The sequence below is a fragment of the Meriones unguiculatus genome, chromosome 15 (genome assembly GCF_030254825.1).
Source record: "Meriones unguiculatus strain TT.TT164.6M chromosome 15, Bangor_MerUng_6.1, whole genome shotgun sequence".
Lineage (NCBI taxonomy): Eukaryota > Metazoa > Chordata > Mammalia > Rodentia > Muridae > Meriones > Meriones unguiculatus.
In genome coordinates, this window is record NC_083362.1 from 43,482,105 (window position 1) to 43,507,645 (window position 25,541).

Sequence of the window (25,541 nt, forward strand, 5' to 3'; positions counted from 1 at the left end):
AGACCGTGCTGGGCTCGAACTCCGAGGTCTGCCTGCTTCTGTCTCTTGAGTGCTGGGACTAAAGTTGAGCACCACCAGGCCTGGCTCAGCAGTGTTGGGTTTTCATGGTCACTGTTTTAAACGTATAAACTAAAAGTTTTAAATGTTATTCTGGAGAGAGTTATGATGGAGGTTGAAGATGGAAACACTGATAAGATGAAGTGGAATTTTCAAAGTCAGGAAGAACTGAAGAAAATGAAGAACAGTACAATCAAAGGGGCCACTGGGAGCCAACTTGGGCGATGGAAGGTGCCAGGAGCCAGAGCTCTGGACTATGGCCAGCCCTGGCCTCATTCCTCTTAAGAGTTATATTCTTAGAGTTAATGCTGTGTAGGATACTTGGACATAACCACACAGTTTCCCTCTCCCAGGTGTCCTGGGAGACAAGAAGGAGGTGTGAGGTGTGAGAGGGCTTGGCATTCTCTAAGTGAAAGGCCAGTGTCCTCTCTAGGCACTGGTTCCAGTGGGGCATTCAAGTACATTTTTCTTACTATCACAGATATTTTTTTTTTCTTCCTGAAAAATCTGTGAACAAACATATTGATGTCCTTTTCATTCTAACTTGGAGGATGCATATTTTAATTACCTGTGTTTATTTATTTGCTTGTGTGTGTGCTCCTGTGTGCACCTGGGTACTTGCGTGTGATGTATATGTAGTGGTCAGGGGACAACTAGTAGAGTTAGTCCTCTTCTTCTGTCATGTGAGTCCCGGAGACTGAACTCAGGTCGTCAGCTTCGGTAGCTCTGCCTTTCCTACTGGGCTGCCTTGTCAGCCTGGGAGGACTGATATGTTTAAATGCAGTGTTTTAAGACCCAAGAGAAAAAAAATGCAAACCGAGTAGTAAAAATAGAATGGTCAAGGGTGGGGATCTCCAAGCAGAACGCCAGCAGGAATGTGGCATGAGCGTTCAATCCTCAGTACCACAAACAAGGAAACAAACTAAAAATAGAGGAGACATTAATATATCGCTCAAGTTTGACTTGAAAATTAGCTGTTCAACAAGTCTTCACACAAAGGTGCTGTTCAAAAAAAAAAAAAAATATTTGGCATTCGCCAGTGGCTCTTGTCCACATGTATGCTTCTGAAGTGTCTCACTTGGAGAAGAATCCCGTTACTCTAATTGCTGAAACAACAGTGCTTTCCTGGTGAGCAGGTGTTTAGCTGTGGCCAGGAAGTTAGATTCATAACAAGCGCTCTGATAGCCATCTATCAAGACTCAATTAGTTTTTTTGTTTTCAAAAGGAGCTGTCTGGAGTGGATTTATTCTCAGAAAAAGAAATTACCCAGCAGTAGATGGTATGTGTACTTTTTAAAACCTGGAGTTTTCCTGCCAGCGGTTGAATGGAAACTTTGTACCTAAATGGGGACGGTCATTAGCAGCTCTTAGTGGCCAGACACAAACCGCAGGTGCTTCTCCGATTGGCTATTCACACTTGAAAGCAGCAACAGAAACAAACTTCACTTTCTTCTTCTCTTTTCCTTGCATCCCAGGTTGGTCTGGAGCTCAGGCTCTCTCAGCCTCAGCCCCCTACATGCTGAAATTACATCCCACACTGTTCACTGCAGATGTGAGCCTGCATGTCTCACTCTATCAAACTTTTTTTTTTTTTTTTTACCTCAAAGAAAGTGCCTTGGATCCTTGACTCTATATATTCAATAAAGGCTAGCTGGGTGTGGTGCTATAAGATTTAATCCCAGCACCCAGGAGGCAGAGCTTGCCGATTGCTCTCTAGGAGTTCAGGGCCAGTTTGGTCCACCATCAGTGGTTCTCAATGTGTGAGACTGCTTCGGCAAACCTCTATCTGTAAAAGTATTTACAATATGATTTATAGCAGTAGCAAAATTACAGTTATGAAGTAGCAACAAAAATAATTTTATGGTTCAGGATCACCACAACAGGAGGAACTGTATTAAAGGGTCACAGCATTAGGAAGGCTGACGACCACTGCTCTACACTGAGAGTTCCAGGCAGCCAAGGCTACATAATGAAAGACCGTTTCAAAAACAAAACAAACAAAACCACACAACAAAACAAATAGAAGCTAAGAACTTATGAGAATGCCAGTGTGACTAAAAACAATTTAGAATATTTATAAAATTATGATATATGTTTTTTTCTTGGTTTAGTCAATTTACATTTAGTGTTCAACTCCTTTTATTTATGCATCTTCGAAGGTATACATTAATTGTAAATTTTCCCTTGTTCTCTTTTTAAGTTAATTTTATAAAAAAAAGCATAATTTTTTATGCCAACACCTCCATTCACAATTAAATGTTTCCTTTTTTGTTTTCTTTCAGATTTTCTTTTTCATATTTAAAGAAAGCTTTTAACTCTTTGTCTCACCTGAAACTTTTGGAATCTATTCCCCACGGGAACAATTGCCTTCTCCCCCAAGCACTGACTAAGTTGCAGTCATTCTCACACTTCCTATTGCTACATTTGTCATTACACTTGTTACATGCAGCTGAAATTTCTGCTGGCCCTATTCTGTCTTCCTGGGTCTTAGGTTTTTGTGATGGCTAACCTCTGACGTTAGTCTGACAGGGCCTGGAATCAATTAACAGGCAAGCTGACGGGCACGCCTCTGAGGAATTTTCTTGCTCAGCTTAACTCAAGTGGGGCGACCCAGCGTCAGTGTGGACGCTGCTTCTGGTGGCAGCCCAGATAAAAGGAAATGAGACACGAGGCTTTTTCTCCCTTGCCGTCATGTGCTGCTGAGTTCGTTTGTGCTGGCAGCATCCTGCGGCGGCTAGTTTTGGCTGACGTTTAAACCCAGCTTCTTCAACCTTCCGAAGGGCACACAAGGCCGGTGGGTTTCCAGAATCTTCCAGGACTTGAGCATTCAACTGGGACTGCTGAGGAGTCTGGTCTTGGGGAGGAGCAGCTACTGGGTAGGAAACAGCCTCACCTTGAAGGTAGTCATAGCTGACCTACTCAGTCCAACCTGACGACCCCTCCAGAGAACTCTAGCTACACAGAGTTAGACTCTGTACAGTTTCGCTCACATACTTTACAGTTTGAAAATCTGTACAGTAAGTCAATCACTGCTCTCCTAATCTTTTGGGTCCTACTCTCAGGCTGCCTGGAATTCACTGTGCAGTTCAGGCTGGCTTTGAACTCACTATATAGCTGAGGTCCTCCCTTGAGCAGTGCCAGGATTACAGGCCCGGGATACCGTGCCTGGGTTTCCTATAGTTTCAGGTAAGAAAGGAAATCACTGCTTAGCGTACCATGAGGAATGCACAGCCAGTACCTTTTCGATGAGTTCCTTCGCCGCGTCGTTTGCTTGTGTCTCGTAAGCAGGTGGACACTCCTCCATCACAAGTCTTGCACGCCTCTGTCCAGCTGGTGCTGCCGAATGCTTGGGGCTGCGAGGAGAACACGGGCATGCTCAGAGGCACACTGCTGCTCTCCAGCTGTGTCCCCACGGAAACCACGAGCAACCCACAAGCTATCACTGTGCTATCTCGATCGTGACATTTCTCTAACAGAATGCCACACACACACACACACACACACACACACAGCAATTTCTGTTAACTTACATTGCCTTAATTCAAACTTCCAGCGATTGAATTCCCAGCTTAACACGAATGAATGAGACTTTGTTGTTGAACAGAAGCACAAGTTAAAAAAAAAACAAAACAAAACTGATCCTATCCGAATGCAACAAGCATGTCTATCTTTCCCCCCTTTTCTTTACTGATCTCTCACTTCTGCCAGACTTTAGACACTGTTAAGCCTATTTGACACTAAAAGCGGGAAAGGCAGTTTATACACAGTTGATGGAATTTGTAGTCAGTAATAAGCATTACTACTGTGTAAAAATGTCAAGTGCTTAGCAGTGCTTGAACTTGAAACATTTATATTCTAGTAAAGGCTGAAGTCCATACACACTTGTGCGTGTGTGTGCTTGAGCGTGTGTGCACACACGACTGTGTGTATGTGAGTGTGTTTGACGGTGTGTGTGTGTCTCTGTGTGTGTCTGTTTGTATGCACAGGTAATTACTGAGTAGCAGGTAGTTGCTGCTATAACTTGCTTATAACCAAGACTGAAGGGGATACATGGCTCAGTGGTACAGTGCCCGCCTAGAATGTGCAAGGTCATGGATTTGATACAGTCAACAACAAAACCTCCAAAACTTTTTGCTCTCCCCCTCCCCCCAAGCAGAGTTTCTCTGTGTAGCCCTGGCTGTCCTGGAACTTGTAGACCAGGCTGGTCTCTGCCTCCTGAGCGCTGGGACTAGAGGTGTGTGCCCCCACCACCTGGCCTTTTTTTTTTTTTTTTTTTTTAAACTTAGATAAGTTCTTGTGTCTCTTAGGCAGGCCTCAAACTTGATACGTAGAGGAGAATGACCTTGTCTTTGATCCTCCTGGATGCTGGGGTGACAGGTGTGTTACCCCATATCTGATTTATGTGGAACCAGAAAATGAGCTCAGGGTTTCCTGCATGTCAGGCGAGCGCTCTGCCATTTGAGCTGCATCCCCAGTCGGTCTGGAAGTTTTAAAGACTCCCCCCCCACCCTTCTTCCTTCCCTTGGCAATTTTCTCCTTTTCTCATTTCCCTCTTAGAATGTTTTTCTTTAGCCTTTACATTGCTAGTGCCGTTCATCCACCATTGTGAAGAGGAAACACAGTTTTTGAGATAAAACAATATATTATTGTGAGTATGTATGAGTGTGAGTGCATGTTGGGGGGGGACTCGGGTCAGAGAGCAACTCTGCAGCTGGCTCTTTCTCCTTCCATCTATGTGTGTCCTGGGACTGAACTCAAGCTACCTGGCTTTTTTAGTGCCTTTACTCACTGTACCTCTTCCCAGCCAGAAGGCCCTAAGACAGTTCTGATACAGATCAAGAGTGGTGCAAAACTTCTTAATACATTAAACTGAGGCCATAGTATGGCCATCTTCATTCTTCATTAGAGAGAGGCACAGCAGCTGCGGTGGTTTGGATCAGAGCCCTCACAGGCTCATATATTTGCATGCTTAGCCCTCAGCTGATCAACTAGGAAGGATCAGGAGGCGTGTCTTTGGTGTCACCGCATGTGGGCGTCGACACTTCAAAAGCCCACCCTAGGCACAGCGGTTCCTTTTCTGCTTCCAGCCTGCAGACCAGGATGTAAAGCTCTCAGCTACTGCTCCGGCACCAGGACTACATGGGTTCTGCCACGAGGACAATGGACTAACCTCTAAGACTGTAAATAACCCCTCAATTAAACAGTTTCTTTTTTCAAGAGTTGCTTTGGTCACCATGTCTCTTCAAAGCAAGAGAACAGTAACCAAGACATTTGTTTTCTTGTGGTGTAAGACTCACACCCACCCAGGGCCTGGCACCAGCGTTGTGCTCATCCCACAACGGGGGAGCCTTAAGGCCCTGTTTTGCACGTGAAAAGTCTAGGTTCACTCCCAGGAATCGCCCACCTCCATCGTATTTAGGAAAAACGTCGTCAATATGTCTATCTAATTTATGAGTACTTGGCGTGGTAGTTCTCTCTGCCATGAAAGGTTTAGGATGTGGGCTACTTTCAGCGGCCGCAAGAGCATGGGTAGCTGGAAGAACTCCGTGAGAGGGGCTGCCTGATTTGGTCAGAATGGTCAGGCTAACTGTTGCTCCTTATCTTCTGATGTTTCCACAGGAGTTACTACCTCGCCCAGCTTTACAGGGGTTTCTTGGGTCTGTTTCCCTTTGCTCACTGATGTCCTCCTCACTTAGTACCTATTTATTTGCCTCCGAAGAGCAAAGACAATGACTGGGGGTGTGGGGACTGTTGTTTTGGTTCTCTTCTTTTGTGCTAGAGGCTTCCTAAGTAGCCCACCCCAGTGCCGGGGTTGAGGTGCACATGCCTTACCCGTCCTCCTGAGTGCTGCGCTTACATGCGTACACCCCACTTGGCTTCGTCAGGAGTTTTAAAGATGTGAATTTCCTTATTCCAATGCAGTTTCAACTGCAAAAAGTGTTCCTTGAATTAATCCCCCATTATCCTTTATACCCCATTACTCTTTCAACATCTTTTCTTTTAGGTTAAAGAAAACCCACCTAGGTGGTGGTGGTGATGGTGGTGGCGGTGGCGCACAGCTATGATCCCAGCATTGTGGGAGGCAGAGGCAGGCAGATTTCTGTGAGCTCAAGGCCAGCTGGTCTACAAAGAGAGTCCAGGACAGCCAGAGCTACACAAAGAAACCCTGTCTCAACAACAACAGCAGCAGCAGTAATAAACAAAAAGTTGATTAAAGAAAACCATTAATCAAGGACAATGCATGGAGAGGGCCTAAAACCCTGGCTCAGATGTAGCCCACAGACTCAGTCTCCAAGTGGGGTCCCTAGTTAAGGGGAACAGGGACTGTTTAGGGGAGCAGCTTTACCAGGCAACAGAAGACGACAAAGAAGCCAGTCCTGATGAGACCTGATAAGCTAGGGTCAGAGGGAAGGGGAAGAGGACCTCCCCTAGGGAAGGGGAATAGGGGGAGAAAAGGGAGGATCGGTGGGATTGGGAGGGGACAAAGGAAGGGGCCACAGCTGGGATACAAAGTGAATAAATGATAAAAATAAAAAAAATTAAAAAGAAGAAAAAAGAAAAAGAAAACCGTCACTCTCAACAGCCTGAGAGGTGACTTCTCTCAAGCACCGAGCTTACCTTAATTTCCGGCGCGACAGCACCGCTCTGTAGAGGTGACTTGCTGGGAGGTGTTTTCGCTGCCCCACAGGCTGGATAACTGGGTGAATGGCCCCAACAACAAAGCCCTTGAGATAATAGTCTTCCACTTTGGCAACTATATCCAGAACTGAATTTATCTCGATGACTTCTGGGTTTGTTGAAGCTGAAATACCAAGAATGAAGAGAAATGTTCATAGTGGTTCATATTGGTAATGCTGAATTCTAGTTTATTTCTATCTACACGTGATAACATCCGTGAATAGGAGAGACAGCCTAATTTCGAGGACGCCACACTAACAGGTATTACGTATTTCCTACTTGAGGTGAGATGGGTTGGCTTCACGGTGTTATGACTGTGGATGATCCCGGGCCACAGTACAGATGATTTACCCAACTCAGAGAAATATTGTTGTCAGCCTTAAAGCAGAATGAGAATGACTTACAAGTTCCTTTTCCAACAAAAGAGCTTTACTACTTAGGATTTTATTTAAGTGACTATTTCGCCCTTAAATGATATCAAAGACACACATCAAAAAAAAAAATTAAAAGCCAATAGTTTTTATTGAGTGAGCAAGATAAGATTCTTAAAAATGCAGCCAATGTAAGTTTAAATACTATAAAGGTACGAAATTGTACTTGCTAGACAGAAATTATCAAAGAAAAGAGAAGAACAAGATGTAGATGAAACGTAAAAGCAAAACTGCCATGCAATCGAAGCGTCCCTCCAGGAGGACTCAGGCTCTCCAGGAACGCACTTGTGTCCAAATGAAGAGAAACAGGGAAATTGCTTCGCAATTGGAGAAAACGTCCTCAACGTTCTAGAAATATTAATTCAAATAGCTTCATTTTCTGTAATATTTATCTCACATGGAAGGCAATTAAGGATTAACAAGCAGAAATAGACCTGGACTGGTTATCTTTTGAGTAAGAAAGCACAGGAAATTGACTCCAGGTATGGGCTGGCCTGGCTTGGCAGAGGCCGGCAGGGGCCCGCACGGAGCTGTTGCGGATTGACTGAGCACAGGAAGAAGGTTAAGAAGCAGATGAGGAAGGAGGGTCAGGGGAAGCTCGTGCACCCTCACACTAACACTCACGTGGTGGAACAGTTCCATGGCAGTGAGCACTCACGCCAGCTCTCACATGAAAACCAAGTGCTCCACAGAGAGCTATGCCAGCATGAATCCATTTCCTTCCATTTTTATCCCTTTTTGGATTTAAACTAATATCCTACATCTAATACATTTCCTTCATCATTATGAATAGAAATGAAAACAAAGAGGACAGTCCTGAACTTTGAAGAAACATCTGGTCTCCATGTAAACACCCAGCCCTGTCTGTCTGTGTGGCGAGCATTTTGTTATTCATTTGACTTTACTCTTTTTTTTTTTTTTTTTAACATTTGTTCTACAAACCCTCACTTTAAAACAAAGCATCTGAAAAACTACACAATCGTGTGAAACTTTTCTTAGGACTATGGAATAAAATATAATGTAAACTAATCTTTAGAACTATGTGCTGATGGTACAACATTTGAAAGAAAATTACAGCCATTTAATGGATGACATGGCTTGGGCCGGGAAGTGGAAAAGTTAGCATGACACGCAGAATCTCCGGTCCTCTTGTCAGCCTTGCACTTACAGACCTCACTCTGACATGTAACAGCTTGGGGTTCTGGACAGTTTTACCCCAGGAAGCCGTCATCCCTTTTCCCATCCCCAACCCCGAGTTCATTACCCCTTCCTCTGCTGTGTTGTATCTGCTGTGCTGTAGTTATTGTTTATATGCTTGTCTGGGCTGTTCAGCTGGGAATTCCTTAAGGGCAAGAATCCCATCACATCTTTCTGTCCCTCACATGTTCCTTAGGTCATTATGTTAGACAAAATTACTGTTCATTACAACAATAAAGATGTAAAGTTACTGTGCAAAGATGGAAAACCAATCAGTACTGGTTTGGGGAAATAATAAGCAGTTGGTTAGTACTGACAGGTGAAGCGGCACCATCCAGGCAGTGCTGGAGAACTGCCTTTCGTTGCCTTGATCATGAAAGTGAGGGTGTCAAGAACACTGTGAGGGGCTGGAGAGAGGGCCCAGCAGTAAAGAGCTGCTCTTCCAGAAGACCTGGCTTCAATTCCCAGCATCCACACGGCAGCTCACAACCGTCTGTAACTCCAGTTCCAGGGGATGCAACATCCTCACGCAGACAAAACACCCATGCACATAAAATAAAAAATAAACTATTCTTAAAAAGAGAATAACATTGTGAGGATCCAGAGCATAAAGTCATGTTCTTTTTTTAAAAATTTTAATTTTTTTAAATTTTAGTTACAGTTTATTAACTAAAGTCATGTTCTTTTGAGAAGGCATGAGGCCCCCACAATATATTAATTATATCACACAAAGAAAGCCATATTGCAAACGGAGTAAAAAGTAATAAGATAAATGGTTTAATTGGCTTCATTTTAGAGTGAAATATGGAGAGACATTTGGGAGAAAGTTTTACCAAACTCAAAGAATCATTTATGGGCTGGAGAGATGTGCCAGCAGTTCAGAGCACTGGCTGATCTTCCAGAGGACCTGGGTTAGTTTCCTAGCATCTACACGGCAGCTCACATCCATGTAACTCTAGGTCCATATTATCTGACGCCCTCTTCTTGCCTCCTTGGGTACTGCACACATGTGCACAGGCATACATGCCTGCAAAACACTCATACACATAAAATAAAAATAAATGAGTATTAAGAAAAGAATACCTTCTGCCGAAAGTGGTGACATGTGCCTGCAGTGCCAGCATTTGGGAGGCTGGGTCAGGAAGGCGGAGAGTTGAAGCCATCCTAGGCTGAAGCATGATGGTTGTCAACCTGACATGCCAGGGAAGAGGACAGCTCAGTTGACGAGCTGCCTGTATGGCACTGTGAATGCGTGTGGGGCTGTCTTGGTTGTTAGCGTGTGCAGAGTGGCCTGTGAACACATCTGGGGGCTGTCTTGGTTGTTAGCGCGTGCAGAAGGGCCCCGCCCACTGCAGGCAGCAGCATCCCTTGGCAGGCGGGCCTTCACTATAAGAAAGCTGGCAGAGCGTGTGAGGGAGAGCAAGACAGCAAGCATTTCTTCCTCCACAGTTTCTGCTTTAAGCTCTTGCTCTGAACTCCTGCTGTGACTCCCTACAATGGTAGATCATAACCGAAATAAACCCATTTCTTTCCAAGTTGTTCTTAATCATCTGAATGTTTCACTGTGTTGACAATTGTCTGGTATTCAGACCTACTTGTTCCTACTGATGAGGAGGGCAGAGAACACACTCAGCAAGAACGTTCCAACCACACTCAGAGAGTGGGTGATTATGTATCTCAGACAGCCCCAGCCTTTGAGGCCAAGCCTTTGATTTGATGTGCTTGCGTAGGGCAGTAATATCAGAGGCCCGCTTACCCTTTCAACACAGGAAATTAAGGGGGACGTAGGGGCTGTTGAGGGTAGACTGCAAGCACGGGCAGCGAGCGGCAGCTGTAAGCTGGCCTGAGTGCCACACAAGTTCTTTGGAAGAAGGAACAAACGGGGTTTGTAGCCTTGGTGGGTGTGGCTGGCTACTAGTAAGTTAATGCTACACGGTCTGTAAAAAAAGCGTCGCTGTGTCTTATAGGGCTTTTGTGAGGCGTCTGAAAGGAGCAGTCCGTAATTGCTTAGAAAACTATACAAATGCTAAGTGAATTTTTATCACTACAATTAAAGCATGTTGAGGGTTGAAGAGAATTTTCCTTATTCTTAAAGCTTTTAAATAAAATATCCACTGATGTTTTGCATGCGCCTTCACTAAGAGCTTCAAAGACTGAACCTTTAAATGCCAGTCAGTGGACATGGGGCCTCTCGTTTGTCCTCCCTACATTTGGGAGCCTCAAGCAGGAGGAACAGGGCAAGTTCTAAAGCAGCCTGTGTTACCCAAGTCAGCTTCACAACTGGCTGGGCTGTAGCATGAGGCTTAAAAAACCCAAATTTCTAAAAAGATACAGAAAGTCACATTCCACCATAAATCTGAGCACTCGTTAAACACTGGAGGTTTTTCTCTGGCGACACAGTCTTATGAAAGCAACACAGACCACGTGTGTTTGTTTCCACAAATTCACCTCTGAAGACTGGCTTGTATTGCATTGTATTATTGGCTTGTGTCGGCTTGAAATGTATCTAAAACTGTTTTCTTAGGTAAAAACAAAATGTGCAAACTCCGCTTTACCACATTTTTAAAGGGGAATGGCCTGGTGACCCACATATTCTGACAAGTGTAGAACAGAGTAATAAGCAAGGAATCCCAACAAGTGCTGAGTCCCATGTGAACAGGTCACATCCAATTTTGATCCCTTCAGACCCTGCAAGGTGGGTATTACTGTCTGATCAGCAAACTCAAGAGAGGTTAGAGAACTGATTTAAGTTGTTGGTAAATTCCAAGGCTGAGCTGGAAACCAGGCAGAAAGATGTGGCAACCGGGACACTCAAGCTCAAAACAACCCCCCCCCAAAAAAACAAAAACAAAAACAAAAAACAAAAAACAACAAAACCAAAAACCAAAAAACAAACTTCACTGATCTGAACCACGGTCGTTGAAGATTTGTGCTTCTCAGCCTTCCTAATGCTGCGGTCCTTTAACAGTTTCTCATGCTGTGGTGAACCCCAACCGGAACATTATTTTCATTGCTGCTTCATAACTGTAATTTAGTTACTGTTATGAATAGTAATCCAAATATATGATATACAGGATGTCTGATACGTGACCCCTGTAAAAGGATTGTTAGACCTCCCCCAAAGGGTTTAAACCATTCTTGATTGTTAAGTAATTGTGGCTGTTAAGAGGATTACCTGATTTATTCTACTTGTGAGAGGTTTTTAAGTAATTGAGAAACAGGCTACTACGTAAATAACATTTCAACCTTTGTTTTTTAATGGAACTGGCCACTGCTGAAGTCAGTCAGTATAGTTAAATGAAGTAACACGATGGCAGTGTTCAATGGTCTTGAACATGGGGCCAATTATCTTGTATCAGGCTCCTGAGTGCTGGGATCCAGTGCCACCTTGCTTGGCACTGGACGCAAGGCGACAGACTCCTTGTGGCTTGGGAATCTTGTCACCTGCCTTTATCTGCTTTCTCCTTCATGTACAATGCTCCTCTCTCTGCTTCCTGTGCAGCCCCACTCAGGCCTCAGGACTCCTCTCTCTGCTGGCCTTCCGTCATCCCGTCTTTCACCCTTGTTTGCTTTATCCCCATCCATTCCTATTAACTCTTTCAACTTTTCTTTGGAGGGCAGGTATAACAAACACAGGAAAATAAGCACAGAACATACTTAAAACTACTAACACTTGGATAACCTTTATTTAACGAAAAATGAAAAACTGGCCTGCTCTTCTGAGACCTCTCATTCTACCCTTTCCAATCTCGGTTCCCTCTTTCCACCATACCTAACCTTGATTGTCCAGTAACTGTCCATTCCTTCGTCTTCCCCTAGTGCCAGAGACTAGGAACACGGCCCTGATCTCTGCAGGTCAGTGTCAAGCAGAGACTGTGTGCCAAAGGAGCAGTTTGGCTCTGGTGTGTACTGCCAGGCCAAGTGGTGGATGTTTTGAGCCATATGAAATGGGATCATACAGTGTTGCCTTCACTCAACACCATGCAGCATTGGACTTGCCTCTGAGCTGTGCTTCTGGAGCTCTGCTTTCATTGCAGGATAGCACAGCAGTGAGCAAAGGATGGCTGTGGTGTTTAGGTGTGTATCTCCTCTGGCTGCTCTAGCACAGTGTGCAGAGTTGAGCAGGTGTGACTGAGGCCGCAGGGCTCATAAAGCCTTTTGTGCTTATCGTCTAGCCCTTCACAAAAACTGTTAGTGGATGCCTGAAGCCCAGTGGTCACTTGTGTGAGTATGCTCTTAGTCTGCGAATTCCCAATTGCTTGACTTGGACATCCTTGGGCACCCCATGGTGTATGTGGGCACTGGGTGTATCTTCAGTTAAGCAGAAAATGTCAACTGTTTTTTTTTTTTTTTTTTTTTTTTTTTAATGATTATAACATTTTACCAACACCTGTCATCGGCAATCTTTTAGAATTTTTGCTATTCTGGCTATTTCGTAGTAGTGGTTTTAACTTGCCTGTTCTTGACTACCAACGACTGAAATACAGTTTCACCTATCTTTTGGCCACTTGGATTTCTGATTTTATCTGTCTAGATTCTTGTCTTTTACTTACTGTCTTGTAGTGGTGATTTAACTACTCCAGGCAGAAGCCTTTATCTGCATCTCACTCACGCTTTCTATCTCAGATGAGGCGGCACTTCTGAAGAGCCTTTCCAGATCGGCCCACTTGGGTCAAGGGGCTCTTCTCCCATAGCCTCTGCAGTCCTAGGCTGCATCACAGGGCATAAGGGTGCACGCTGTGGCTGTGTGTCTCCTTCCCAGTGCCTGCCACAGGTGCTCATGTGCACAGAACCAGGCTGTTTTGTAATGTACACAGGCTCGGAGAGTGCTCCTCACATGATACAGGAGCATATGTTGGAAAGAAGCCCCAGGCATAGAGCAGAGAGCTGGCAGGAATGTGTACGCACTGTCGCCTAACATTGCCTGTTTTGGGGGCGTTGTTTTTGAGTCAAGGTCTCCTGGAGCACAGGCTGGCCTCAAACTTGCTGTATAGACAAGAACAGCTTTGAGCCCCTGACCCGCCTGCCTCCACTTCCACAGTGCTGAGGTTACAGGCCTGTGTCTTCATGCTTTGTTTATGCAGTACAGGGGACTGAACCCAAAGCTTCATGCATACTAGGCAGACACTACCAACTAGGCTGTATTTCTAGCTCTTGACATCTTTAAGAAGGGGTCAGCCATTATTAGAGATTCCTTCCTCACCGGATTAAGAATGGATATCACAATAGTTGGTATTTGTGAGATCTGTTATTTTTCTCAGGTGGATTATGTCACTATTTCAAACAAACACTTTATGTGGTGTAGTTAAAAAAAAAAAAAAGAATAGTTATATCAATACTTAAGAGGATCCAGTCAATTTTATCACTGGTCTCCCCATTCCCAATAGCATTTTTAACACCCAACAATCCTTTGCTTGCTAGGGGAAGTGCCTCAGAATTCATTAGACTGATAGAGTTATACAAAATGCATATTTACTTTTATTTTCCTTCCCCCTGTCTCCTTCCCGCCCCCTTCCCCCACCTCCTTGCTTCTGACAGGTCTTGCCGTGTAGCTCAGGCTGGCCTCAGATTTGCAATCTTCCTGTCTTGGCCTTCTAAGACATGGGATTACAGGCATACACAACCGTATCTCACTCTGTCTTTTTAACCTCTATTTCTGACCACATACTAACTCTTGACTTTCAGTACATTCTCTGTCGAGCTTCATTTGTATTCCTCTCGGATGTTCTCTCACAGTTGCCATAACTGGCTCCTTCTGTGTTAGACCTGTACTCTCTGCGCGCTGGCGGTCACAGTCCTGGTAGCTACCCTCTTGCTGCTTCTGCTGTTGTCTTCACAGCTGCGCCTCAGGTCGCGCCAAGATAACTTGTGCTGGGCCCATACTTCTTCTTTTGAAGACTTTACTTCAGTTCTCCCTCAAATCACTACTTCTAGCTGGGACGACAAAGAGGAGTAAGAGCTGAGTTTAAAGAAGGAAAGGAATGCAGTCCGTCTCAGACTTGGGACAGAGGTGTTCTTACAGGAGGGATGGTAACAGCTAGCTTTTATTGAGTACTCACGAACCCCAAGGTGCCCACCTCACAGACAGTCTTTTATCACTTCTTTTAATATCTAAAACAACTCTCTGATGTAAGCAGCATTAGAACACCCATTTGCAGTTAAGGGATCAGATACAGCAGCTTAAAAGAACTCATGACATGGTCCATGACTAGAGCAGCGATTCTCAATTTGTGGTTCGTGACCCCTTTAGGGGTTGCTTATCAATATTTACATTATGATTCACAACAGGAGCAAAATTACAGTTATGAAGTAGCAACAAAAATGATATGGTTGAGGTCACCATAGGAGCTGTATTAAAGGGTCACAGCCTTAGGAAGGCTGAGAACCACTGGACTAGAGGTTCTTGTATGCCTAATCATTATGCTATTATTTCCCTTGTTAAGATGTAAGGAATGACTTTAAGACAAAACAAACAAACAAACAAAAACAAAACAAAAAAACAAAAACCAACAACCAAAACCCCAAAACAAAAACAAAAAACAACAAACAACAAACAAAAAACCCCACACACAGAGCAGGGAAAGCAGAGTGAACCCGTGAAGGAGCACGGAAAGCGGTAAAGAGAATGGGGAGATGAGACCTGGAGGTTTAGTTGTCCGTTTTCTGGCTGGACTTGGTACGTGAATGTGAGTGTGTGCACGTGCGTGTGTGCGTGAGTGCTCGAGTCCGCGTGTGTACATCATGTGAGGGCAGAGGCTGGTGCTGGTTGTCTTCCACATTCTACGTTATTGGTTTCTCAGCGGGTTGGAGCTCCTGGGCTGGCTGGCTCGACAGTGCTCTCCAGAGATCTGCCTGCCTGTCTCTGCTGTGCTGGGGCCGCAGTGACACACCTGGCTTTTCTGTGAGACCCCGGTCCCTTTTCCTGACTGAGCGCTCACTCCCCAGCATCTGAGAAGAGGCTGGTAACAAGTGAGCTTACGCGTAACAGTGGGGCAACTTTGAACCATTTAGCACTGGGATGAAAGTAACATTTCATCTCCTGCAATACATACACAACCACAACTTGGCAACTTGGACCAACAGAATTTGCAATGAAATGAAGGGGAGAGAGATAGAATTGAGTGGGAAATAGATACTTGTTCGAGATAAATGGTAACATACATAGGGACCTGAAAGTCTCCCCCTCCTTTAACTTTATTCTCTGATCCATGGCTTCCACTTGGGGAAAAGTACGGGACAGGTTCCTTGTGAACACACATGCAGCTGTCACCAGGCCATTTTGTTACTGCCTAGGTTTCTCACTGTGTGGTAGTCTGGCAACCAGGAGCAAGCACCATTCATTTCTCTTCCCAGCAATCCCAGGAAGGGACGGCCTGTGCCAAGCAGAAGGCTGGCATGCGCTAGCCCACCCAGACTCACTGTCACAGAGACTGGAGTGGCAGGCAGGTGGCCGTCAAAGACTGGAGGAGGGAGGCAGGGAAACCGCGCCTGGAGGAGGGGCGGAGTGGGCTGCTACACAGCGCCCTGGCTTCTGAAGCAAAGGCAAAGGCAAGACCAAAACAAATGGGTGAACAAAAACCCCAAACAAGAACATGTGGGAGAACTGGGAAGAACCAGGGCCAGGAGTCCAGGCGCCTGGACCAAATAGGGGGCAGATGCTACCTAAGGCCTGCTTGCTTTAGTATTGGTGAGTGCACAGTGAACCCAGGCCTGTGCCTCGTGGTGACATTAGTGGTGACATTATCCTTCCGCAACTGGGGTGGAAGCTGGGAGGTAGAGCTCTTTTATGGAGAAAAAGGTTTCTGGTAACAAAACCAAAATGACACTGGGTAGAAGCTGTGTATCTTCTTGACTCAAAGGCAATCGCATTTATACAAATTGGCTGGAGGTGCTAACATTTTGGAATGGTATGAATCAGAAAATGCCGAGTCAAAGCTCTACAGCCCTACCGTGAGCTGTGCATCAGAATCTTAAACGTGCAGGTGAGAGCGGTTCTGGCTTAAGCTTCACAAACAGATAAGAAGGACATATTTTTGCATTCTATGCATTTACTACCCAAACCAGTCTGCATCGAGAAGGAAAAAAGTGAGCCTCCACTGTAGAAGCACCCCAGTCCAAGGCGTTTTCTGGAATGACATCTTTAAAAAGGCATGTAAAAAGTCATGGTTATGTGCCTATTTTTCCACCAGCACTAACCATCCATTTTAAATTCACACAGCAACAAAGAAAATTGAGAATATTAATGTTTCTTCTTTTGGCAGCCCCATCATTACTCAGATTCTTAGATCAAAATAGTTGGTGAAGCACAGGTACTGATCTTATTTGTCTCTGAATTTTGCTTGCTGGCCAGCTCAATTTTTAACAAAGAAAAATGGGCTGCTCTTGCTCTTTGCACAAAGATGCACTGTTTTCAGAGCAAATTAAAAAAAAAAAGGATGGTGATGGTAGTGGTGGAGAAATATCTAGTAGGATAATTTATAAACTCTATTAACGAATGAAATGTATGACTTGAGAGAATTAAAATTATGCTTTGCAATTAGAACTTAATAACCGTATTTGGGAAAGTCAGCAAGCAAGTTTCCCTAAATTTCATTTCTTTCTCTCTTTTTCAGCACATTCTAATTAAAGACACGGTTTGTTTTAAACACTTAGGCACTTGTGTCTTGGGAGTCGGGAACAGTGTTCCAAGTTTCCAGGAGGAGAGAGGCACAGCCCTGAGTCAGGAGGAGGCACCTCAGCCCCTTCCCGGAGCTGCCATCTGGCCTTGTTTGTTTGTGCTTCCAACTTTCTGGAACAGAGTTTCTCTGTTCAGGATGGAGAACCAGCAGAGGAAGCGCCTTCCAGCAGGCTGCTTTCCCTCTTCAAACAAAAACAAAAACAACTAGTTTTTTCCATCTTTAGTTTGGTCAAACATACAGCATGAGCAACACAACCACAAAATTTAATCCACTGGCCACCTCAGAGTTGCCTTGGCCAAGTTCTCTAAGACGCAAACAAGTAAGTAGCCTTGCCATAGCCTGCGGTCCGCGCCTTTCAAATCTTTTCAAAACACAAGCTGTCATTAAGGCTACAGCAATTGGGCCTAGAAATGAAACATTTGTCCCATTGGCTTTAACAATAAAAGGAACATTTCCAAGCAGTTTTCCTAATTTTGTATAGTACACGAGCCATGTTAACACACACACACACACACACACACACACACACACACACACACATATAAAACAAAAAAACAAAACAAAAATCTCCCCAAATGTAAGTAAGAAACAAAGCGTCATTGTTAGATGGACCAAACAATTTCATTATGAAAAAGAGCTTGGGAATCCACAGGTTCACACTCCCGCCACCCCCCAAAAAAAATCAGTATTCTCTTAATTTGGAAACAGATCATAAATACAACAGAAATAAGGAGTACCTTGTAAAGTAAAATCCAGCAGTGCATATTCATAAGCAAATTCTGTCTTTGTTTCCACTTGCGGTCTCTTCAGGGTAGAAAATATTTTTCCAGGGCTGCTTTCATCGGGGTCTTCCAGCTTCCTAAGTCCGCACCCCATGGCAAAGTCTGCAAGGAGTTAAGAGTGCAGGAAAGAGCGAGAGGAGCGAGAGCAGCCAATTCTGTTGTTCAAGCTGCGAGGAAACAAAGTTTAGACTGAACTTCTTTGATTTGGTTTTCAGCGAAATGATAGATAGCCGGGAAGCAGGCGGCGGGTCGGAGGACTGGAGCTGGGGACTTCATCCATTCTTCTGCGAGGTCTGTGAGCCCGTGGTTTAACTCGAGCTCCGGGAGGCTGGGCTCCAGCTTCGAGGAGCCTCCTGGAAAGCGGCTGCAACTTAGCGGAGGATTTCCATGCCACGTCAATTTACAGGCAGCCAGCCCCTACCAGAGTTCTGCCGCTCAGGGCACGAACAGGCTTTGTCTCACCCAGTGGCTGGATGGAGGAGAGGTGTCCAGAGATGGAATTAAAGGCAAAATGTAACTTGGGTGTGACTGTCTTCTGACGGAAGATAGAGTGAGTCAGTCAGAGTGATGCGGTTCTTTTCTGTTTGCTCTGCTCTGTCCCGTGCTGGAGCTCTCTTCCCTGCTTCTCCCAAGGAAGCTAAAGGGAGGAGGAGAGGAGAGAGGAAGAGAGGGAGGGAAGGAGGGAGAGAGGAAGGGAGGGAGGGACAGAAGGAAGGAGAGAGAGAGAGAAAGAGAGAATGAGAGACTGATTCTCTACGTGGTTGGAAGCAAATCAATTTCAGAAAGGAAGCAAACTTTCTGAGGAAGCTCTGGAATCCAACAGGAGAAGAGTAGCAAGAAAGAAAGAAAAGAAGGAAAACCTAGAAAAGCACTTTAGTCCTAGGTGGAGCTTTTGAAAATTTCTTCCCACATGGAGATTTTTTTTTTCTGGAAAAAGTGTGTTGATTAAAACCATCAAATATAAAAAACATAAGACATTTTCATAAAAAGATTTGAGGATGAAAGTGGATAATGGAGTGAATGTTACCATGGTTTATTTTATTTTATTTTAATTAGCATGTAGCAATAAAAAAGGAAAAAAACACGTAAAAAGAAAAACGTTTCCGTATGTAATTGGAAAGAAGAAACAGTTAGATGAGGAATTAGTTTTCCCAATATTCTTGGCTTATTATTTTATTTATTTATGTGCATGTGTGTGGTTGCCTAAATGTGTGCAGGGGTCCTTGGCTACCAGAAGAGGGGGGTGTCAGATCCTATGGACCTGGAGTAACAAATGGTGGTAAACCACCATTTGAGTGCTGGGACCATATCTCAGGAGCAGCCAGTGCTCTCAGACCTGGGCCAACTGACCAGCTCGGCAGCCCTGGTTTAAAACACCACTATTAGCAGATGTGACTGATGGCAGAGCTACAGGTCTCAAATAGCCTTAGTAAAAAAAAAAAAAAAAAAAAAAAAAGAGTGTAGATAACTGGACTGATTTAATCCTTATACCTTACCCCAGGTCAAGAATAAGTTAGGAGGAGCCAATGCAATGCACAGTTATTGTGCTGTGTTGTGCCCAGGTCCAGGATGGTGTGCCCCTGCCACTCCGAGCCCTGGAAGCAGACCCTGCGGCTCCTGCTTAGCACAGACATACTCCTGGGCACGTTACTTTCTTTGAGTCCCAGCTTCTTGCCCTCTTAAGATGTCCCTAGTGGGTCTTCCGCCACCGGCTGGTTTCAAAGGCTGGAAGCTAACCCCATCTTCTGCCCAGAGCAATGCATTTGCCCACAGGTGCACCTAGGAGAAAGGGCTGGCAGTCATGGTAGGAAAGAAGTGATTTTGGCCCCACTTGCACTATTTACAAAATAAATCCTGATCTTCGAGAACCCGAAGAATGCCAGTGTGAAGAAAATGCTCAGTCATTAAGTGTGCACATGAAAACCCTTGAATGGAGCATCTGTGGATTATTTAGTTTGGAGATCACTGTCATCTTTTGCCTCTAACTTCTGCCTACTTTCCTTTATATATTTTATTTATCAAAGATGTTTTGTATAGGAGACCATGCATGTTTAAGGATGGGCGTAGTCAGGCGAAGGAAATTCTGGGTAAGTTAGATGAATCAGACAGTGCTGAGCGAGGGACTCATTTGACTATGTTTAGAGATTCACGCTTTCCAAATGTCATGTTCCCTTTTGTAGAATGGGCTGTTGTGCTGTTACACAGTAACAATGGGCTCTGTGCTGGTCACCAGCACCAATCGCAGTGCTTGGGAAGTTGTTTATTAAGTATCCACTATGCTTATCAAGTGCCTGCCATTTCCAGGCACTCAAAAACCACTGGGTATAAAAGGTGACTAACAGGGTCTGTCCCCTACAGGAACTTATGGGACTATATCCTGGCTGTTTTCAAGGATGAGTATATGTAGGGTTGACACAGAGAGGTGGGAGCATGAGCCTGGAGAAGGGAAGCACATAACTAAAGTCAGTATGGCGTGAATGAGTGGTTACCGGAACATAAAACATGAAAGATGAGAAAAAACAAGCTGGGAATGAGGAATGGGCTAAGCTGTAATGGGCGTTGAGTGCTATACAAATAGAACTTAGATTTTATTTTGTAGGTGATGGAATTAAAGGACATCCACTTTCCTATTAGATATATCACTGGTACAGCCTGAGGAAGATGGTTGAAGTAGAATAAAGGGACTAGAAAGAATACTACTAAGTTCAGCTGATGCTGATGCCAAGGGAATTAGCTCCTTCATACTATTATGTAATAGTTATTATTATTATTTTGAGACAGAGTTTCTCCATGTAAGCCTGACTGTCCTGGAATTCACTCTGTAGACCAGGCTGGCCTTGAACTCAGAGATCTGCCTTTGTCTGCCTCTCAAATGCTGGGACCAAGAGTGTGTGCTACTGTCACTGCGTGCCTGAGAATAAGGCTCCTTAAACAAGGCCTGACCAGAGATACCACATCTGGCATGCCAGTGTTGATGAGGGAATCTCACGGGACCCCACCTCTAGATGAGGAGCTACAGACAACCAATGACTTCTGAAAGAAGGAGAATGAGCCCCTTAATGGTCATTCAATACCAAGTGGCCAGCTCTAAAAACATACATGCAAGCAACACCCAATGGACACAATGGGTTGTGATATGCATGCATACATACATACATACATACATACATATGCTTAGGCACACGTATATAACAGCAATAAGAAAAAAGATGCCATAAATTTGAGAAGGACTGAGAGAGACCTGGGAAAGGTTGAAGGGAGGAGAAAGAGGAGGGAATTATATAATTATATTTTAATTAAAAATAAAATTGGACAAAAAAGTGAGAACCGTCTTAGGAATGCTTCAATGTATGTACATCAGTAGATGTTATAAATTTGATAAATGCTCTCAAGGACAGAAATCACATGATCATTTTGATAGATGCAGAAAAGGTTTCTTATAAGATCATCACCCGTTCATATTAAAAGTGCCGAAGAAACTCCGAATAGAAGGGGCATATCTCAACATAATAAAGGCTACATATGATAAATCTATAGTGAATATTATATTAAATGAAGAAAATTAAAAGCATTTCTATTAAAATCATGCTGGGGTATTCAGTTTCTCCATCCTTACTCAATATAGGACCGTAAAACTTAGCTAGAGTAATAAGAGAAAGAAAGACTAGAAATATGAAAGGAAGAAGTCAAAGTATCCCTACTTACAGGTGATATGCTTCAATAGACAAGAGCCGTTAAACAATACAGCCGGGCATGGTGGTGCACGCCTTTGATCCCAGCACTCAGAGGCAGAGGCTCTCTGTAAATCTGAGCCCAGCTTGGTCTACAGAGTGAATTCCAGGACAGCCAAGCCTACACAGAGAAACCCTGTCTACCAAAGAAAAACAAAACAGTCTACCAGCAAACTCTTACTTTCAGCAAAGTGGCTATAGGTACAAAACCAACACACACACGTTAGTAGCTGCCTCCTATGCCAATGGCAAACATTGAGAGAGCGATCAGGAAAAGTTAGATTCCCAATAGCCTCAAAATTTTACCTTGAATTGAACCTAACCTATAGAAGACCTCTACAATAAAAACTTTAAAGCACCGAAGAAAGAAACTGAGGAAGTCAAGATGGAAAGACATGTGTTGGAAGAATTAATCTTGTGAAAACAGTCACTCTACTAAAAGCACTTTATGAGCACACAATATTTAATTATTCATCAGATCATGAGCTTTGGAGTGTTTTTGCATTTTTTGGATATTGTGAACATTAGTGATATAACTTTGTATCCATTTGACTGGCCAAAGTGAAAACATATAACATCAAATACAGAATTTTTTTTTTTTATCAAGGAAATGTTGCCTATAGGCAACATTATAAGAGTGTAACTTTAGGGCTGGAGAGACAGCTCAGTGGTTAGGAGCACTGACTGCTCTTTCAGAGGACCCAGCATCCCCATGGTAGCTAACAGCTGTCTGGTACTCCAGGCCTTTGAGAGTACTGTGTGCATGTGGTACACAGACACACAGACAAAATACCCCAAGACAAAAATAAAATGAAATAAAAGCAAATAAATCTTTAGGAAAAAGTGTAAATTTATTTAACTATGTTGCAAGAAACTTGGCGTTTATCTTGTGAAGCTGAACATTCACACTTTATTTTTATTTTTTATGATCCAGCAATTTCATTCCCAGGTGTAGGCTCAAGAGAAACTTTAGCAGATAACCATCAAGAGAGACGTCAGAGAGCGTGAATAGCAATGCTGCATCCCTTGTCTGTAGGAACAGCCTTTCACCTCACGGAATTCTGTTGCACAGTGAAGGAAGCCCCTGCGGTATCTGATCATTTTTCTTATACGATGGGAGAAGAGAAGCATGCTGCTTAGTTTTTTGTCAACTTGCTATAAACTAGAGTCATCTAGGAAGAGGGAACGTCGTTTCCGAAAATCCCTTCACCAGATTGTCTGTAGGCAAGTCTGTGGGCCATTTTCTTAGTTAGTGATTGCTGTGGGAGGGCGCAGGCCATTGTGTGCAATGTCACCCTGGTCAGGTGGTCCTGGGTTACATAAGAAAGCAAACTGAAATTCAGGCATTCTCCTTTTCGCCCTCCTTGTTACTTAGCTTCTTTGGGTCTGTGGAGTGTAGTGTGTCTATCCTGTATTTTATGGCTAATATCCACTTATAGGTGAGTACATACCATGTGTGTTTTTCTGGTTCTGGGTTACCTCACTTAGGATGATCTTGTCTAGTTCCATCCATTTGCCTGAAAATTTCATGGTTTCCTTGTTTTTAATAGCTGAGTAGCATTCCATTGTGTAAATGTACCATAGTTTCTTTATCCATTCTTCCTTAGAGGGACATCTGGGTTTTATCCAGTTTCTGGCTATTACAAATAAAGCTGCTATGAACATAGCTGAGCAAATGTTCTTGTGGCATGGTGGAGCATCTTTTGGTTATATGCCCAGGAGTGGTATAGCTGGGTCTTGAGGTAGAGATATTCCCAGTTTTCTGAGAAAGTGCCAGATTGATTTTCAAAGTGGTTGTACAAGTTTGCACTCCCACCAGCAATGGAGAAATGTTCCCCTTTCTCTACATCCTTGCCAGCATGTGCTGTCACTTATGTTTTTGATTTTAGCCATTCTGAGGGATGTAAGGTGAAATCTCAGAGTCATTTTTATTTACATTTCCATGATGACTAAGGACATTGAGCATTTCTTTAAGTGCTTCTTGACCATTTGAGATTCCTCTGTTGAGAATTCTCAGTTTAGCTCTGTACCCCATTTTAAAATTGGATTATTTTGTTTGTTGTTTAATTTCTTGAGTTTTTTAAAATATATATTTTGGATATTAGCCCTTTGTCAGATGTAGGGTTGGTGAAGATCTTTTCCCAATCTGTAGGCTGACTTTTCTTTTTCTTTCACTCAGAAGGGGAAATAAAATAGACATCAGAAGTGAATGGAGAGGGAACTGGGTAGGAGGAGGAGTATGGAGGGGGATGAGGATGGGAAGAGTGGAGGTGGGTGGGAGGCGAGAGGGCGGGGGGGGGAGAGAAGGGAAACTGATAGGGGCATCTCTGGGACCAGCTGGAGACCTGGAACAGGACAGGCTCCTGGGAGGATATGGAGGTAACTCTAGCTGAGTTCCCTAGCAGTGGGGGATATGGAGACTGAAGGGGCCATCTCCAGTCTCGAGGCAGGACTGCCAGTGAAGTGAGGGGAACACCAACCCACCAACAAAACCTTCTACCCAAAATTTACCCTGCCTACAAGATGTCCAGGGATAAAGATTGAACAGAGGCTGAGTGAAGGGCCAACCAATGACTGGTCTAACTTGAGAACCATCCCATGGGAGGGAGCCAACCTCTGACACTGGTGGAGTGGCTCCACCCAGATGCTGAGACCCACAGCCAAACATTAGGCAGACTAGATGCTACTAGAGAGTCCATTAGCTGTCAACTGGAGCTAGCTTCTGGGTTAGGGATGGGAGCCTGTGTCTATGTCCCCTCTCAACACTGGGGCTGCATTAGGCCCCTACTTGTGCAGGCCCTGTGCATGCTGCCTCAGTCTCTGTGAGTTTATGTCATCTGGGCATCAGTCCTGTCCTGTCTGGAAGGCACTGTTTTCTTGGTGTCTCTCATTCCCATCGGCTCTTACCATCTTTCTGATTTCTCTTCCTCATGGTTCGAGAGCCCTGAGGGGAGGGATTTGATGAAGACATCCCACTTAGGACTGAGTGTTCCACAGTCTCTCAGTCTCTGAACACTGTCCAGTCATGGGTTTCTGGATTAGCTCTCATCTGCAGGAAGAAGCTTCTCTGATGCTGGCTGAATAAGACACTGATTTATTTATTTATTTATTTATTTTTTAAAATTTTTTATTTATTTTTTCCATAATTTTATTTTTCTCATTAGTTACATTTTGTTAATTCTGTATCCCAGCTGTATCCCTCATTCCCTCCCCAATCCCACCCTCCCTCCCTCATCTCCTCCCTGCCCCTTTCCAAGTCCACTAATAGGGGAGGACCTCCTCCCCTTTCATATGACTCGCTTTTGTCAGGTATTTTCCGGACTGGCTGCAAAGTCCTCCTCTGTGGCCTAACAGTACTGCTCCTCCCTTGGGAGGTGGGGAGGTCAAAGAGCCAGTCATTGAGTTCATGTTAGAAATGGTCCTTGTTCCCCTTACTATGGGAAACCAATTGATTACTGAGCTATCACGGGTCACGTCCGAGCAGAGGTTCTAGGTTTTATCCTCTCATGGTCTTTGGTTGAGTGTCCATCTCAGAAAAGACCCTGTGCCCAGATAAGTTTGGTCCTTGTGGAGCTCCTATCCTTTCCACATCAAACTCCCCTTCTTTCATATGATTCCCTGCACTCTGCCGAAGGTTTGGTTGTGAGTCTTAGTATCTATTTTGGAGCACTGCTAGGTAGAGTCTTTCAGATGCTTTCTGCGGTAGACTCCTGTCATACGTTCAATGCATATCCCATTTGTCTTTCTAAATGAGGATAGATCCTCATACCCCATGTCTGCTTTCTTGATTATCTTCTTTAGGTGTATAGATTTCATTTTGTTTATCCTATCTTTTAGGTCCATATAAGCGAGTATATTCCATGTTTGTCTTTCTCCTTCTGGGATACTTCACTCAGAATGATCTTTTCTAGATCCCACCATTTGCCTGCAAATTTCATGATTTCCTCCTTTTTGATTGCTGAGTAGTATTCCATTGTGTAGAAATACC

The 25,541-nt window shown here is 44.1% G+C and overlaps 1 protein-coding gene across 1 annotated transcript in view; it reads right to left on the reverse strand.

Moving 5' to 3' along the window:
* Positions 1-18,531, reverse strand: part of Rftn2 (raftlin family member 2) — a 52,872-nt gene extending 34,341 nt beyond the window's left edge. The window contains exons 1-3 of the mRNA XM_021642335.2: positions 17,778-18,531; positions 6,675-6,858; positions 3,295-3,409 (exon numbers count right to left, since the gene is read on the reverse strand). Of these exons, the coding sequence (XP_021498010.1) occupies positions 3,295-3,409; positions 6,675-6,858; positions 17,778-17,916 (438 nt within the window). The 5' untranslated portion in view covers positions 17,917-18,531. The remainder of the gene's footprint in view (positions 1-3,294; positions 3,410-6,674; positions 6,859-17,777) is intronic.
* Positions 18,532-25,541: the final 7,010 nt, after the last annotated feature.